Here is an 18555-nt window from a genome sequence, read left to right as displayed (position 1 = left end):
GGTCCTTAAAAAAGTTGTAAAATATCTAAGTTTGTCGTTTTGAAAATCCTTAAAAAATCCTAAAAAATCTAAACCTTTGAAAAGATCTGGAAAATCTTCTATTGATATCGATCGAAAATCTTCTATTCATCGAGCAGGAGCTCGACTTAAAAAAAAATAAATGAAAATTATTTCGTTTATTGTCCCTAAAAATATTCCTAAATATCTACGATTGTTGTCCTCCTGTTCATTGAATAAAATGCTTTTAAAAATCCTGTTGGTCTTTGATAAAAACCTCTGAAGAATCCAACTTAGTTGTCCTGAAATTCCTTAAAAATGTTGAAAAAAATCACTTTAGTTGTCCTGAGGATTCTTAGAAAAAAATCTTTAAAAAATCCAAGCATTTGAAAAAATCTGAAGAACCCACTTTTGGCATCCTGCTTGTCCTTCCAAAAAAAATCTGCATTTTTTTCGTTAATTGTACTACTGATCACTGAAAATATTCATTAACATCTACGTTTGTTGTCCTACAGTTCACTAAAAAAATGCTTTGAAAAATCCTCTTGGTCTTTGATAAAAATCTCTGAAGAATCCAACTTCGTTGTCCTGAAATTCCTTAAAATGTTAAAAAAAACTACGTTAGTTATCCTGAGGATTCTTAGAAAAAATCTATAAAAAATCCAAGCTTTTTAAAAAATCTCTAAATCCACATTTGGCATCCTGAGTGCATTTCCAAAAAAATTCTTAAAATTATTTTCCGGATCCCATGAAGATATTCCTACATATCTAAATGTGTTGTACTACTGTTCATTGAAAAAAATGTTTTTAAAAATCCTGTTGGTCTTTGATAAAAATCTCCTAAGAATGCACCCTCTTTGTCCTTAAATTAAATGAAAAAACTACGTTAGTTGTCCTGAGTATCCTTAAAAAACCTCAAAATCCAAGCCTTCTAAAAAATCGCTAAATCCAGTTTTGGCATCCTGAGTGCCCTCCAAAAAATTTTTTTTTCGTTAATTGTACTACTGATCACTGAAAGTATTCATTAACATCTACGTTTGTTGTCCTACAGTTCATTGAAAAAAATGTTTTAAAAAATCATGTTGGTCTTTGATAAAAATCTCTGAAGAATCCAACTTCGTTGTCCTGAAATTCCTTAAAAATGTTGAAAAAAACAACATTAGTTGACCTGAGGATTCTTAGAAAAAATCTTTAAAAAATCCAAGCCTTTAAAAAAAATCTAAAAAACCCCCTCCTTCTTGCCCTTCCAAAAAAATCTGAATTTTTTCCAGTTATTGTACCATTGATCACTGAAAACATTCATTAACATCTACGTTCGTTGTCCTACAGTTCATTGAAAAAAAAGCTTTAAAAAATCCTATAAAAAATCTTTGGTAAAAATCTCTTTAAAACTCCAACTTGGTTGTTCTGTTGGTCCTTGAAATTCTTAAAAAAAATATCTACATTCATTTGTCCCGAAAAATAATCCTAAAAATTGTCCTTATACCTTAGAATTATCCTTATCCCCTTAAATTATCCTTATCCCCATAGGGATTATTCCTTATAAATCAAAATCATCCTGATCCCTTAAAAATATCCCTATCCTTATTTTCACTTCCACATCATTCAGCTAAATCTGATTAGAATATCTATAAAGCCAAATTCTTCATTCCTCTGGTCCTTGAAAAAAAATTCCAATAAATTTCAGACATTTCCTTTCAGGGAAATTATCCCTAAAAATATTGAAACTTTGATTTTAGTGCCATATTTTTTTTTAAAAATTCGTTTCATAACCCTCCTTCTCTCATTGTTTATTCCTCCCCATAAATCTCTCGATAATTCCGAAAATTTGCCACAAATAAAAAAAAATCCCTGAAAAATAAATTTTTATCCCTAGCATGTTTTTATTTTTCATCAAACAAATCTCAGAAATTCTTTAAAAAAATTAAAGGAAATATTTACACACACAATCGAATAACTAAAAACACACACTCTCACACCCATAGCCATACATTGACACTCCAAAAGCCATATCAATTTTGCGAGGAGACAGACAGCCAGCCAGACAAAAGCTTAACAATTCAGGCGTTGAAAGAAAATGTTATATTTACTTCCGTTTTGGTAGTGGCAGTCACCGTAGTAGTTGTTGTTGTTGGCATTTTTTTTTTTTGTATTCCTGAGTATATTTCCTGTTTATCAGTTATTTGATTTTTTGTTATTTTTGTTGTTGGCTACAAATGGAGAGCATCACCACACACACAAGGAGAGGAAAGAGAAGACAATAACATTAGAGAAATGGTTTGTTTGTTTGTTTGAAAGTGTGTCTGAGTGAATGTCTCACACACAAACAAAGAGAACTGTTATTTGAATTCAAATGTTGATTTTCATAAAGTCCTCACAACAACAACGCCAACAACAATCACGATTACAACAAACAACATTACTTTTGGAAATAGCAGCAATTTGTCGAATTCTTGTCTTGATTTCAGTTTCTGTGTAGCTTTTTTTCATTCTCTTCCTCCTTTGGCCATTTGGCTGGCAAGCCGATAGGCCGGCTGGCTGCTTGGCTGGCAGACAGCCTCTAGAAAAACCAACAGACATTGAAAATAAAAATCAGAAAAAAAATAGAACGGCATGCCAACGAAAGATTGCTTGTTTCCTTATGTTTCTTCGGCTTTGGCTCTTTCTTTTTCTTGTTGGTGGTGTTCGGAAAGTTGGCAGGAGAGAGAGGCAACACAAAAAAAATCGAATGCCATGGAAAAGTTGATAATGTTTTGAAAAGACAAAATAAATTCGTTATGATGTTCGTGCTGGCGATAGTCATGTTTCAGATACCAGTAAAAATTACACAAATGCTTTATTTATGAGCTTAAGATAAATGGAGACGAAGATGGCTCTGCTGATGGATGGATTCATGCCTGGCACCATCGCATCATGCTCAATGACTGGGTCCTGGGTCATTTTTTTTTTTTTTTTTTGATGAAATACGAATGAGTTTTTGAAAGGTTTTCTGTTGATGTTCTGGTTGTTGTTTTTTGGTTATTTATTTCGGGAGTTGAGTTGTGAATATTTAAAGAATGTTTAAAATGACATTGCCAATTTTGTAGTGGGTGGTTGTTGGAGCTGGGAGAAGTTTATGATACAAAATGGGAGGTTGGTAGTTGAGTGAATGGCTAAAGTCAATCAGAACTTAAATTTGAAGTCTGTTGGAAACAATGGGGAATTAAAAAAATATATTCCAAAAACAATATCTTCCTTGGACCTACATAAGGCAGATCCTTTAACTCAGATTTTCAGTCAGAAAAACAAGAGTGATTTTTTTAAAGATATTTTTAGGCAATATAATTTTGATTTTTATAATATATTTCCCCCAAGAGTCAGAACATCCAGGATTCTTTAAAAAATGAAAGAACACATTTGATATCCTGCAGGTCTTTTAAAAAATCTTAAAAATGTCCTTTTTAGCTCTGCCAGGACCAGGAGTACAACAATCATATAATTTTTAAAGATTTCGAGGACTCAGAGTACAACAAACTTGGATTTTTTTTTTGTATTTTTTTTTTCAAGTATCAGTGAACTAACAATCGTGAGTTTTTTTAGTTATTATTTTCACGAATCAGCAGGACGTCCAATTTTGGATTTTTAAGAATTTTGAGGATTTTAGGAACCAGCATGGATTTTTTTAAGATTTTTTGTCAAGAACCAATTGGATACCGAAAGTGATTTTCTTGGATTTTAAAAGTTTTTTTAGGAGGCGTGAATTTTTGCGATTTATTTTGGAGGATCGGCAGGGCCAGAAACATGCATTTTCTACGCTCTTTTTCCAAAAAAAAAAAAAAAAAATATGAGACAAGAAATTTGTGTTTTGTTTTCGTAAATTAAAAGGTCAACCAACTAGAAATTATTTAAATATTTCTCAAGGATACGAAGTACAGCAACCCAGGATTCTTTAAGGATCAGTATATTTTCATTTTGGATTTTAAACATTTTTTTGGAAGGAACACCAGGACAACAGATGTGGATTTTTGCAATTTTTCAACGACAAAAGAAGTGAGTTTTTAATATTTTTTAAGTATTGTCAGGACCAGATATTTGCGTTTTTACGATTTTTTTTTCAAGGTGTTTTCAAGATGTTTTCTGTGCATTAACATCACAACTAACGAGGATTTATTTTAATATTTTTTAAAGACACGAAGAATCGCATTCTTTAGGATTTCTTTCAAGAATCTTTATGACTACAATATTGATTTTCAAAGATTTTTTTGAACGACCACCAAGACAACACAATTAGATTTTGCGAGTTGTTCAAGGACAACAAACGGGAGTTTTTAATTTTTTTTTCAAGGATCAGCAGGACCAGAAATCTGAAAAAATATTTTCTGAATATTTAAATAATATACAATTTTTTTTTTTTTTTTTTTTTTTTGGAAAAATTTCGAAGACCAACATTAGATGAAGTTTTAAGAGACTAAAAAATATTTACTAGATATTTTTTTTTCAATTAAAGTTTTGGACTGGACGTGATTTTTTTTTAGTGTTTTTTAAGCTGAAAAACAAAAAAAATTGTCAACGACCTTCAAAAATTGATTTTTTTTCAATATTTTGCCAGGACCTTGAAAATCGATTTTATAAAGTACATTTTTAGCATCTTTGGTCATGGATAGCATTGAAAAGGAAGTCTTTAAAAATTTAAGGACTTCGAGCCAACTGAACCTACAAAAATCATAGTCCTTGAAAAATATTTAAAAAATATTTAAAAAATATTTTAAAAAAATTAAAAAAAGATTGAGCTAAGCTTGCAAAATGTAAATTAAAATACGTTGAAAAAACCGTATGATTAAAAAAAAACTGAGAAAACGTGGTCATCTACACCCATTTATCTGCCAGAGTAGGTGGTCCCCATTAAAAAATATTCCCAATATTCGGTATTTTGATGATTTACCGTTATTTACCCGGAAATATACGAAGGAGTGGGTCTGTACGGGAAATTTTCTGTCATAGGAAGTATTACGAACTCCAAACACCAAATTTTAAATAATTCCTGTGAAAAGTGTGACACAAATCATCGAATTACCTAGTATCTGGAGGTACAGTTATATGGGGACTATACCAAAACTCGGACCTATGTAGACACTTCTATACAAAGATGTTTCCTACACACTGGAAACTCAGACGGCCAATTTATACCAAAACTGGATTAAAATTGTGTTTATAAAAAAACCACAAAGGCCAAACCAAAAAATCTGGCAGACCGAAAATACATTTTATCCACCCAGTTCATTTCGTTCGGAAGCAAAAGTGATTTTCACAGACGGAAAGACATGAAAGGCATTCAAATGTATATTTCGAGGTGTTTTACGAAGAACATATGGCCAAGAATTTCATCTTGAACTCTGCTGCAAGTAAGGCTGTTTATTTCCACTCACACAACTGTATTCGTTACCTGGGCCAGATTTCGAAGTAACCTACATCATAAAACTTTAAAATTTGAATTTTTTTTAACAAAATTCTGTACATGTACTCCACATATATTTCTAGTCATCAAAATACCGAATATTGGGAGGTACTGTGATATGGGGGATATACAAAGGCCTGGGAAACTTTCCGTCACAGGAAGTTCTACGCATTACGAAATCCTAATACCAAATTTGAAATAATTCAGGCAAAAAGTGTGACATAAATTGAAAAAATACCGAATATAACGAGGTACTGTTATATGGAGGATGGCGGTTGATCTGTCGACTAAATTTCTCTCATGGGAAATAGTAGGTATTACGAACTTCCAATACAAATTTGGAAATAAATACGGCGAAAAGTGTGATACAAATCATTAAAATACAGAATATCCGGAGGTGCCGTTATTATGGACTATACCAAAACTCGGACCTATGTAGACACTTCTATACAAGGATGTTTCCTACACACTGGAAACTCAGACGGCCAATTTACAGCAAAATTGGGTAAAAATTGAGACTTAAACAACCACAAAAGCCAAAAAACCGCGGATGCAGCCGCAAGGGGCTATACCAAAAGTCCGGCAGACCTAAAACATTTGAAAAAAATTTTGTCCACCTACTTCATTCCATGCGGAAGCTAGAGGTAATTTCCCCACACGGACAGACAGGCAGGCTTTGGAGAGTATAAAATATGCATTTCGAGGTGTTACGAAAAAAATATAGCTAACGATCTCATCGTATACTCTGCTGCAATTAAGGCTGTCTGTTTTAACTCCCACAACTCTTTTTGTTACCTTGGCCAGATTTTAAAGTATTCTACATCAAAAAACTTTAAAATTTTAGATTTTTGCACAAAATTCTGTACACGTGCTCCTCATGCTTAAAATAGTGTTCGAAATTTCTACAACATCCGAAATCAATTTGAAAATTAACATCTCCAAGGTCAGGCAACCCCCACCCCCCCAAAAAAAAAAAAAAAAAAAAAAAAAACTATTCTTATCTAAAATTCATGATAGCAATTCCACCAACTAAAATACAACATCGAAACACATCAAAATCTTGTTAAAACTTTCATTAGTTAAGTGCCTCTGTAAAACAACAACAACCACAACAACAAAAACTGAGACTGCAAATGGGCTTTTAATTTTCGTATGCAAAAAATAAGTCCCGAAAGGTCGAAAAACTTCTAAACTACTTTTTCGTTATTGGCAATTCAAGGGGTGAAAAAGGGGCATTTTCTTGGCCTAAACGAATCACTTGGTGTGTAAAGTGATCTCCATTTTAACACTTAACTTTCACTTTAAAAACAATTTTTATAATCCTCTGAAAATAAAAGCAAAAAATGGCAATCTTGTTACATTAAGCTGCCTTTTTTACCATAGGGAAAGAGGAAGACGGGATGGAGAAGAGGGGAGGGGAGGGAAAAGAGGTTGATATTAAAATCTAAATTCCTTGCTCTCCACTTGATATGAGAGGCTTTAAAACTGAGGGCATTTTCTTTTTTCTTTTGCTACTAAGTGGCCATATGGCAGTAGTTTTACCTCTGCAATAATAAGATTTTATGGTGTAACCCATTTTCTGTAGAGGATCCGCTCTGTTCCCGCACAAAACATTGCCTTACATTTTATTATTTTTTCTTCAAAGGATATAACCCAGTAAAGTCTGAATAGTCGGGAGGGGGGTAAATAATCTTTTTTCAACTCTAGAAAATAACAAGAAAAAGAGGAAGATATTCTGGAGCAACATAAGGCTAAGGATACGGATGAGGATAAGGAAGGCAGCCAGCAGCCTACCGGCATCAACAACAACACCATCAGCCCCAGTGCCATCCATTGCCAGCCTTTGAATGTAGGTTAAACACGTACAAATCGCATTATGTACTAAAAAGAGTAGACCTTTTTATTATGCCATGTATGGCTATGTATGTGTGTGCCTCTGTGTGTGTGTGTTTGTGCGAAAAAGAGTGCAAGGGTATGTGGGAATGGTAACAACATCCGGTTAGAAAATAAAATAATCTTTAAAACATTCCCTTAGTAGGTTACACGGTGCTGTGCTAAGAGGCCCAACATTGTTGCCTTTCAAACATATGACTGTTTGGCTTTCATCCTTGAAGGAATGAATGGAGGAGAGAAAAACAAAAACGATTTTATCCTAGAAGAGGAATTACTTGAATGGCAACAGGAGTACATACACATGCTCAGAGAGGCAGATATAATAAAAGCAAAGGCGTCGGAATTGGAGATTTTGGGAGGAGAGGGATTAAAAATCGAATGATTTTTAAATAGAAATTCAAACAAAGGACTTTTGGGGAAAAAAAATCACTTTTCTTTTTTTTTTTTTTTTTTTTTTTGAAAACCGAAAAATTTGGAATTTTTTATTTTTTTGTTGGGAAAACTTGAGCGAAAAAGCTTCCTGAAGAGCTCAGGAAGGGCTCAAACTGTGATTTTTCACTGGAAGTCCTTTGATTTTTTTTTTCAATTTTTTTGTTTTGAAAACCGGAAAATTTGAATTTTTTTTAATTTTTTTTTTTTTTTGAAATTTGAAATTTTTTTATTTTTTTTCACTTCAGGAAGCCTTTTCGCCTGAGCCCTTCAGGAAGCTTTTTCGCTCAAATTTTCCAAAAAAAAAAATAAAAAAATTTCAAATTTTTCGGGTTTCAAAAAAAAAATTGAAAAATTCAAAGGACTTCCAGTGAAAAATCACAGTTTGGGCCCTGACAGTTCTTCAGGAAGTTTTTTTTTTCGAAAACAACCAACTTCTCCCAGAAAAAATTCAAAAAATTCCTAAGTTTACGGTTTTCAATAAAAAATAATAAAAACCTTGAAAAAAAAATAACGTCGTTTTTGAAAATCAACCTTTCCTTTTCTTTTTTTTTTTTGTTCTTTTTATGAAGTCCCCAAAAATATTATTTAAAATTACCCTTTTTGCAAAAATATTAAAAAAACTACACTAAAATTCTCTGAAAGTCGTAGGAAGACTTTCTTTAAAAAAATCCATTTATTTAAAGCTAGAAGTCCGACTATACGTCCCTTGAAACATATCCTGTATCCCTTAAAATTGGTTTATGCGACTACAATTTCTTTGTGTAAAAAATACCAAAATTTCAATTCAAATATGTATCTAGAGTAGCTGGACTCAGAGGCTTCTACGATTGAGTAGTTGACACAGAGGTAACCCTAAGTTTGCTGATCGCAGAGACCTCTACCGTAGAGTAGCTAGTCTGCGAAACCTCTTCTGTAGAGTAGCTGGCCTCAAAGGCCTACACCGTAGAGTAGTTGACCTCAGAAACCTTTACTGTAAAGTAGCCGGCCTCAGAAGCCTCCACTGTAGACGAGTAGGCCTCAGAGGCCACTTCGGTAGAGTAGCTGACTTCAGAGCCCTGTACAATGGAGTAGCTGGTCTCAGAGCACTCTACCGTAAAGTAGCTGACATCAGAGGCCTTTACAGAAGAGTGGCTGGCGTTAGAGGCCACTACAGTAGAGTAGAATGTCTCAGAGGCCCCTATTGTAAAATATTATCTGCAGAGGCCCCTACTGTAGAGTAACTGACTGGCTGACTGGCCTATACTAAATAAAAACTTGCCTTAGAGGCCTCTACTGTGGAGTATTTGGCTTCAGAGGCCTATGCTATAAAGTTGCAGACTTCAGAGGGCTTTAGTGTAAATTAGCTGGCTTTACAGGCATCTACAGTAAAGAGGAATGCATCAAAGGCCTCAACAGTAGAGCAGCTGGCCTCAGAGGCCTACACAACAGAGTAGCTGGCCTTAGCAACCTTTACCTTAAAGTAGCTGGCCTTAGAGGCCTCTTCCGTAGACGAGTTGGTCCCAGAGTCCTCTACCGTAGAGTAGATGACCTCAGAGGCGTCTACTGTTAAGTAGATGGCCTCAAAAGTCTCTACCGTAAAGCAGCTGGCCTCTGAGCCGTCTATTGTAGAGTAGATGGTCGCAGATGGCTTCACTGCAGAATATCTGGCCTCAGCGGCCTCCATAGTAGAGTAGGTGGCCTCAGAGACCCCCAGCTGGCCTCAGCAGTCTTTACCTTAAAGTAACTGGTCTCAGAGACCTTTACAGTCCAGTAACATGCCTTAGAGACATCTACTGTAAAGTAGCTGGACTGAGAGACCTCTACCATTAAGTAGCTGACATCAGAGGTCTCTAATGTAAAATAGCTGGTCTGAGAGGCCTCTACTGTAAAATAGCTGGTCTCAGAGACCTCTACTGCAGAGTAGCTGGTTTCAGAAGCCACTTCTGTATAATAGCTTGCCTTAGGAACCTCTGCTGTAAAATAGCTGGCAAGTCATAAAACCCTTTAAAACATTTATGAATTGTCCTTATTTATGTAGTCTATTGGGCCCCTTTAAAATACCATTCAAAATCAACGTTTATGGGGTTCCACAGCCTTTGGGACTTTTGTAAAAAATTTGCGTTAATGCGACTACAGTTCCTTTAAAACGTATCCTTTAACAGTCCACGCTAATAAGTCTTAAAATCTTTATAAATAGTCTACATTTTTCGGGTCTATAGGGCACTTAAAAATATCCTTCAAAATCAACGTTTAAGGAGCTGCTTTGGAACTTTTGTAAAATATTTAGATTTGAAGCACACCCTTAGAAATTCCAGAATTATGAGTCTTAAGTTCCTTTAAAACATTTATGAATGGTCCGCATTTATGGGTCTATAGGACTCTTTAAAAATATTCCTTAAATTCTACTTTTATCCTGGAACTATCCTTTGGAACTTTTGTAAAAAATTTGGATTTAAAATAAGTCCTTATAAATTCCGGCCTTATGAGTCTTTTAAAACATTACTGAATAATCCACATTCTATAGGGCACTTTACAAATATCCTTAAAAATCTACGTTTATAGGGCTTAACATCCTTTGGAATTTTTTTAAACGATTTGCATTTGAAAACATATCCTTAAAAATCCCAGACTTATGAATCTTAAAATCCTTTAACATATTTATGAATAGTCCACATTTATGGGTCTATAGACCCAATAAAAACATCTTTAAAAATAAATGTTTATGAGGCTGTACATCCTTTGGAACTTTTGTAAAAAATTTGGGTTTATGCAACTACAGGCCCTTTAAAACATATGCTTATAAATTCCAGACTTATTTCCCTTTAAAACATTTGTGAATAGTTCACATATATTGGGTCTATAGGCCCCTTTAAAAAATATCCTTTAAAATCTCTCTTTATAGGGCTCTACATCCTTTGGAACTTTTGTAAAAAAAATTACCTCATATTCCTTAAAAATTCACATTCGTATTCGAAGATTTTTTATTTTCATTAATTTTTTTTTTTTTTTTTTTTGCTTTTAAAACACCTCGTTTATGGGACTAAATACCCTGAGGAAATATTTCCTAAAAATCACGTTTATGGACCTAAGGGTCCTTTGTTAAATATTCTACAAAATTCAAAATTTTATTAAAAAAAAAATACCTTTTTTAATCTTTCGAAAAATATTCCCTAATAAAATGCAATTTACAGATACAAATATTTCGATAAAAAGTATTATTAAACAAGTAAGCAAAGGCTACAGTCGAGCGGGGCCGACCGTTGAATACCCTACAACACTATAATAAACGATACAGTTTATATAGGCGAGATACTCGAAAGAATTCCACAAGATATTGTGACAAATAATAAAAGAAAACCATCAGGTTTCGTTCTCTAATTTTCGAGTAATAGCAACTTAAACTAATTTAAATGGTATTCCTAGATCTGGAACCAATATTTCCAAAGACCTATAATCTCTCAGAAGTGGCAAAAGATTAACATTTATTATTGGTTTTTGACTGAAACGCATCTATATGAGATACAGCCATTTGACTATATTCTTCAACGAAATCAGCGTTAACGAAATAGTCAGAAGTGCGTCTTTCCTGTATTTGTGAATTCTCCAAAGAGTCACTGGAATGGACATTTTCGTATTTTGTCTACAAAAGTTGGCAAACTATTTCCCACATTGAATATTTTTGGATGGCCATCCAAAACTGCTTGGCTTTTGCAATGTCCGGTAACCCCCATTCAAATGGGCGTGAGGATCGGTTGATAATTACGACCTGCTGACAATTTTGCAGTTTTATGGTCCATTTCAACCCCTAAATATATGGAGATCATCTCCAAAAAGAATAGGCTTTTATTCCGACCCTCATCTTATCTCCATGCAAAATTTCGTAAGGATCGGGCCATAAATGCGATCTGTATATGATATCCTGATATCCTAACTACTTAGTTTTGTTAGCTGTAGAAATATTACCAAATGTTTAATTCAAAATGAAAATATGCCAAAAATATGACAAAATGGAAAAAATATGAGAAAATTTTACAAAATCCATATTTTCATCTTTAGAGAGATATTTTTATGCGATTTTTTTAGACGATTTATGTTTCCTGCCAAGAGGCCATTCTGAATTAATGAGAACTGTCGAAATCAGTCCAGCCGTTCTCGACATATAAGAGATTTTTCAAGCATATCTTCTTTGATAAACATATATATCGCACATATTTTGCTATATATTTGTTGGATGTTAACATCAGTGTAAAGATCAGAAGTAACCTTGTCATGGCTTTGTGATTTCGCTGGGATTTAAGATATTCGCGGTTTAATGAAAAAATTTGAATTTTTTCAACAAAAAAGATATGGTCTATTTTACCCGCTAAATATTATCCGATGACCACCCAAATGGGTAGACTTCTTGCCAGCCCTAAACTCTAGCTACATGCGAAATTCCGCGTCGATTGGTCTATAATTGCGACCTGTAGAGCAAGTGCAAAATCAGGAATTTTTTCAGTTTTTGGTCCATTTCAACCCTTAAATATTATGCGATCATCACCAAAAGAAATAGGGTTCTATTCTGGTCCAAGACGCACCTACATTCTAAATTTCGTGAAGATCGGGCCATAATTGCGACCTGTAGAGTGATTACAAATTAACATGGACAGACGGACAGACGGACGGACGGACATACATAGCTAGATCGACTCAGCTCGGCGAGATAGGAAGATCCATATATACTTTCCTATGTGGGAAATCAATATTTCGTGGTGTTACATAATTTTTGGCCCAATCAAACTTATAATACCCCCAACACATAGTGTTGTAGGGTATAAAAAATGACGAATATTTTTCGGCCTTGAAAACTGTTCTTAAATTTTAAGTTCTCGGAAAAAGGTTCACATAGCAGCCAGATTAAGCTCAAATTAATGATGGCATTACTAATACTTTTTTTAAATTTGACCCTAAGCATATCGCTTAAAAATCTATATTCTCTATCTCCTCTCCCTACGTCCCTGCCACCAAGATAAACTCCTCCATTGACGATAGTACAAATGTATTTGGCTGCTTGAAGGAATAAATGAGTGACGATGTGAGTGTGGGTTGCAATGAATGAAAGTCTGTTGCCATAAATGCTCCTCACTCGCAAAAAAAGGAAAGGAATGCTAAGGAGCGCCACAAGCTAGAAAAAAGGTCACAATCCTTTATTTACTTAAGAATGAAGAATTTATCAAGAAAATTAGTGTATGGATGGAATTCGCAAAAATTTTGAATGTCTAGTTTTTTCTGTTTTTGTAAGCTTTTCTAGTTAATGGTATGAAAAATGAATTTTTGCTGTGGCAGTAATGTGGTGCTTTAAAGAGCTACAAAATTTGCAAAAATAGGCAATTTTTGGAAAATGTTTTACAGAGTATTCCTGTAGAATGACCTCTCATAGAATTTTTAATGGAAATTTTCATGTATCTACAAAGACTTTAAAAATTGAAATTACTGTGGCGTATAATTAATATTAATTACAAGGGTCCACGTTGCGTATACTTAATAAGCTCTTCTTCTATTTTATATTGAGTATACGGCCCATTAGAAAACTAATTAGATTAGATGGAAACCCAAGGATTTTCAAAACCTTACCGGTATTCCATTTAAAAATAAACGATTTGAGATCGAAGTGTCCTCCTGAAAATATCCCTGAAAATGTCTATATTTATGTCCAATGACAATGTTAGATTTTGGAACCCTAAAAATATTCAAATAAAATATTCAATAGGACTCGTAACCCTTTTTCCAAAAATATTATTGCTATCTAAAAAAAAATGTTCGACCCGAAAATCCTACAAAATCCATCATTTGAAACCAAAGAGTCTCTCCAAAATATTTTTTTAAAAAATAAATTTTTTAAAGTCAAATTTTATATTTCGAAAGTCGGTTGGTCCTTCGGAAAAAATGTTTATTTTGATATCTATTTGTCCTTTATTTTTTAAGGACATTACATAAGGTCTAAGCATCTAAAATGTGTGCTTTCAAAACAATGCACTATATAATGTTTTAGGTCCTTAGCCCTTCCAAAAATGTTTCTAATTCCGGGTTAAAGGCACAAAGGTCTAAAAACTCACCATTTGAAATTTGTTGAAACTTTCTAAACATTCCTAAAAATGAGTGACCTTAGGCCTTTTGAAAATAATTAAAAACAATTTTTTTTGAACAAATATTACAATTATTATTTGTTTATTAAAAAAATTATATTGTTTGAATCCTATAACCATAGGGAAATTTTAAAAAAAAAAAAAAAAGAAAAAAAATCGTTTGAAGGTATTTTGGTCTCATAAAAAAATATTCCTAAAAATCAAGGATTCAGAGTTTGCAAAAAATCAAAAGTTCGAACCTTTTTCGTCCTTTGAATAATATTTTTAAAAATTTATTTTTTGATGTCTGTAATGCCTTCCACAAATATTTAAAAAAAATGGATTTTAGATATTTTAATTTGTTGAACAACATTTGTAAACAAGACAACCTTCTGAATTCTTTTGTTTAATAAATTAAGAGCCTTTTGGCTGCATCGACGTTTAGAGGACCGTTGATCCTGTAAAAAATATTATTTTAAAAAAATCCACATTTTTAATTTTTTGTCCCTGAAAAGGACTTTGAGGGACTTTTATGGGACATCTCTGAAGATACTCGATAAAGCCCTATGTAAACCATCTATGAAGATCTTTGAAGGTCTCTGATAGAATTTCTTTACAAAGCTTCTGAAGGTTTTTTTATAGATGATTTTCGAAGGCTGTCTAAGAGGCTTCCTATTGAAGCCCTTTAAAGACCTTGGGTAAAATGTCCTTTAAGGCCTTATATTGATATCCTTTAAATGTGTACAATAGACGCTTTTTCCATGCCTGCTAAAAGGCCAGTTGAAGGCCTTCAATTAAATATTTTTGTTGGTCTTCTAAAGAAGCCGCATGTAGACTTTTTAAAGCAGCTCCCTAGAGTCTGTGATAGTATCCCTTAAAAGGGTTATATTCTTTTTAACAGGCCATCGAAGTTCTTCTATAGAAGACCTTTAAAAGTCTTCTCTTAGAGATCTTTAAAAGATTTTAGATATGCCATTGAAGCCCTTGAAGAACTTCGGTTACTGTGCTTTAAGGCCTTATATTGAAACCCTATTGACAGAAACCTTTTTCTGACCTTTAATTAAAGACATTTTAAAAACCTTCTATTTAAACCCTTTGAGGGAATTCTTTTGAAAATAGAATAATAATAGAAGAACTTCGGTTACTGAGCTTTAAGGCCTTATATTGACACCCTATTTATAGAAAACTTTTCCAGACCTTTAATTAAACATAATTTAAGGACCTTCTATTGAAGTCCTTTGAAGAAATTCTTTTGAAAATAGGAGACTTTAAGGGACTTCCATTAAATGCTTTTGAAGGCCTTCCATTGAAGTCCTTTGTAGGTCTCCGTGGAATCCCTATTAAAGTCTTCTCTTCGATAAGCGATACAAACCCTTCAACAGAGACTACTAAAGACTTTTGATAGAAGCCTTATGAAGGGGATGTATTGCAGTCCTTAGACCTAGCATTGGATACCTTTAACATCCTTTCAAGGCCCTAGAAGCTCTTTAATGACCCTCGACAGACTCCCTTTAATCTATCGAAGCCCTTTCAAAAACCTTAAATTGAAGTCCTTCAAAAGCCTTCAATTGAAACCATTTGCGGTATTCTGTTGAAGCTTTTGAAAGATCTTCTATTTAATCTCATCGAAGACCTTTTATAAAATTGTTTAGCAGGCTGTCAAAGAGGCCCATTGTAGAACCTCTTCTGTAGAAAATTCTTGGATTCCTTCAAAAAAAATAACCCCTTGAAGACCTCCTATTTAAGTCATTTAAATTATTTTTCTTGAGCCCTTTCAAAGGTTCACAAGTGCAGAACTTTGAAAATCTTCCATTGAAAATTGCAACCCCTTAAAAATCTCGTTAAAAAAATCTCTTAAAGATTCCTCTTGGAAAATAGGCAGTTGAATGCAGCATTTCCCATTCGAAGTATTTTTTTTTTTTTTTTTTTGAAAAATCTAATTTTTCTTAACCCTCCACTTACCTATTGTCTTAGTCCATTGTGCTGTGGGCCGCCAGTCGGGATAGTGTTTGGGAAATAAGTCCCTAGTCCAATAGGTGTGCAGGACAACTTTGTAGATTGCCAAACGATCGACGGTGCAGTCGCTGACAGGAGCTGATTGGGTGGGGGCTGAGCCCAACGCCGGAGTTGATGGCGGTGCCGAGTTTATATCCCGATTATTGTTGTTATTATTATTCGACGAGGTATAATACAAGTTACGTGTATTCACGGCCGATTGATAATATGGCACTTCCCGTTGCTGCTGTTGTTGGCTTTGATTCACTTGCGGCAATTGATTTTCAATTGTGTACGAATAAATGGAAGGACTCGAAACATAACCACCATTGGCGGTGAAATAATTGCCGCCATCCAGGGCAGAGGGAGCCGCCAGCACCCAGCAGGGTAGGAGGCAAACCAGGAGGAGAAGTAATTGCATTGTGGACATTTTCAGGGCGGGAGGTTTTTTCATGACGTGTTTTTTTGAAAAAAGGAGAGAACAAAAAATAATTGGGAAATTGAAGGGAGGATTTTCCTAGAGCAGGGTCTTCAAATTTTCTGCCAAAGGAATTTATTGCTTTGCTGTTGATTGTAAATTTCACTCAATTTCAATTTTGTGATTTGTAGCTTTTCCTCGAATTTCCCTAGGTTTTTTTCTTTAAATTTATTTTTTTCACGTTCTGTTTTAAATCGATTTATGTTTTACAACTTCTTCTTTACGTTTACATTTTCCGTTTTAAATGGCCCGTTCTGCGTTCTGCCTTGTAAAGTTACAAATTTAAATGTCACTTGTTTTTTTTTGGTTTTTGTTGTTGTTGCTCTTTTTTTACGTGTTGCCGGTTGGTACGCACTCCCAGTCAATCTGGCTAATGACAGCCATTAACATTTGTTTATTTTTGTTATCCCGATCTTTTATTTGGTTCACCTTATCACCTCGCAAGGTGTTTGATGTACAACAAACGTCGTGGTTGTTGTTTTTGTTGTTGTTAAGTTAAAATTCGTTTACACTTTAAGATTGAACAATTGATTCTATTTTTTAATTTCGAATTTTTAAATTTATTTTTTTATTTGACAATTTTTCGTTATTTTTTTTCGTTTCAAAAATTTAATATTTTTTTAATTTTCTTATTTTTGACTTCGTTTTCGTGTTTTTCTTTTTTTCTGATTGAAAATTAATTTCCTTGTATTTTTTTTTAGTTGTTCTTCAATAGAAAAATTCGCTTTTAATAGAGACCTCAAAACATCCGTTTCCAGACCGTCCGCATCCGTTAAAGTTTCGTTTCATACTGAGTACGAAACATTTTCATCTTTCACTATTTTCCCTTCGAAAAGGCTTCTGCTGCTATACAATTTAACCCGGCAGATGGCTGTGTGTGCCGGTATACATGTGTGTATGTGTGAGTGTGTGTGTGTGCGTGGCACCCACAAACACTCTCCGTGCGTGTGCTTGCTCCATTGTGTGATGAGCCAACACAATATTTATGTTTCAATTTCATTTTTCGAACATACTCTCCTTCTTACTCTCTCTCTCTTTCTCTGGACTCTCAGCTCTCATTGCATTGAACAAAAATCCCTCCATTATTCAATGGAAAATAACGGGAAATAAATGTGTTTGCTTGGTATTTGGTTTGTTTGTTATTTATTTATGGTATCTCTCTTTCTCTCCTCTCACTCTCACAGTCATTTTTCCCTCTCAAAACCATAATAACTCAGAGTAAGTTCTTTGTCTGTGTATTTTAAAACACTAACCGCCTGTTGCCTTGTTTCTCAACATTGTTATTATAACTGTTGTTATTTGGTGTGTGTGTGTGTGTGTGGTTGTCGTTGTTATTATCCTGTCCTATCTCATTTTAGTCCTTATTACTATGTCTCTCTGTGTGTGTCTGCGTGACTGCCAAGCTGCAAAAACAGTAACAAAGGGTAATTACATTATGAATATTTGAGTTTGTCATTATAAACTGTCATCATTAGAGGTTTCAGAGATTAGATTTCATTCCTCAGTGTCAACATAGGTCAGGTCGTCCTTATCGCCTGGCTATGGCATTACGGCATGAACTTTCTCTGCTCGATGTGGTTTTTCTTGGCTGCTTTTTCCTGTTTATTTGTTAGACTAAGGCTTAGTTGCTTTGGGTTTGGAAATGGGTTAGACATGAATTTAGGTCACAGGATAATATTTAATCGGAATTTAAAGATATATGACTTCTTTAAGAGGAAGAGGAAAGACTTCTTCCATAAAAAAAAACAAAAAAGGTTTTTATTTATCAAAAAATAAAACAAAAAAGAGAACTAAATCAAGCTGATCAACAAACGAGGATTTAAACAAAAAATCAAGGACGAGCCGAGAATGAAATTAATAAAGATTTTTTTATTTATTTTATTTTTTTGGAAAAATAAATTTGAAAAAGACAAACAAATCCGGATTTAAAAAAAAAAAACTTGGATTTCTAAACATTATTTCATAAGCAACCAGATGCCCAAAAAACGTGATTTTTTTTTTTTTTTTTTTTTTTTTTTTTTTTTTTTTGGAAGGAACAACAAACGTTGTCTTTTAAATAAATATTTCGAATAACCACGATCCGTAAATTTTTTAAAAAATATGTATTTTTTAATAGGTAAACAAACGTCAATTTAAAAAAATAGAGCTTCTAAATTGGAAATTGTAAAGGAAAACATATTTCCCGGATTTATTGAATTTTAAGGACATTCTTTAAAAAAATGTTTTAAGGACCTATCGACCAG

The 18555-nt window shown here is 33.7% G+C and overlaps 1 protein-coding gene across 2 annotated transcripts in view; it reads right to left on the bottom strand.

Annotated features, from left to right (window-relative positions):
• Positions 1-17092, bottom strand: part of LOC131805578 (spondin-1-like) — a 124201-nt gene extending 107109 nt beyond the window's left edge. The window contains exon 1 of one of the 2 annotated variants that reach the window (XM_059128889.1): positions 15802-17092. In XM_059128889.1, coding sequence (XP_058984872.1) covers positions 15802-16288 — 487 coding nt within the window. In that variant the 5' untranslated portion in view covers positions 16289-17092. The remainder of the gene's footprint in view (positions 1-15801) is intronic. The other variant, XM_059128888.1, reaches the window with a different exon arrangement.
• Between the last annotated feature and the right edge of the window lie 1463 nt (positions 17093-18555).

Source organism: Musca domestica, unplaced genomic scaffold (genome assembly GCF_030504385.1).
Source record: "Musca domestica strain aabys unplaced genomic scaffold, Musca_domestica.polishedcontigs.V.1.1 58, whole genome shotgun sequence".
Lineage (NCBI taxonomy): Eukaryota > Metazoa > Arthropoda > Insecta > Diptera > Muscidae > Musca > Musca domestica.
This window is presented reverse-complemented; position numbering and strand designations above follow the sequence as displayed.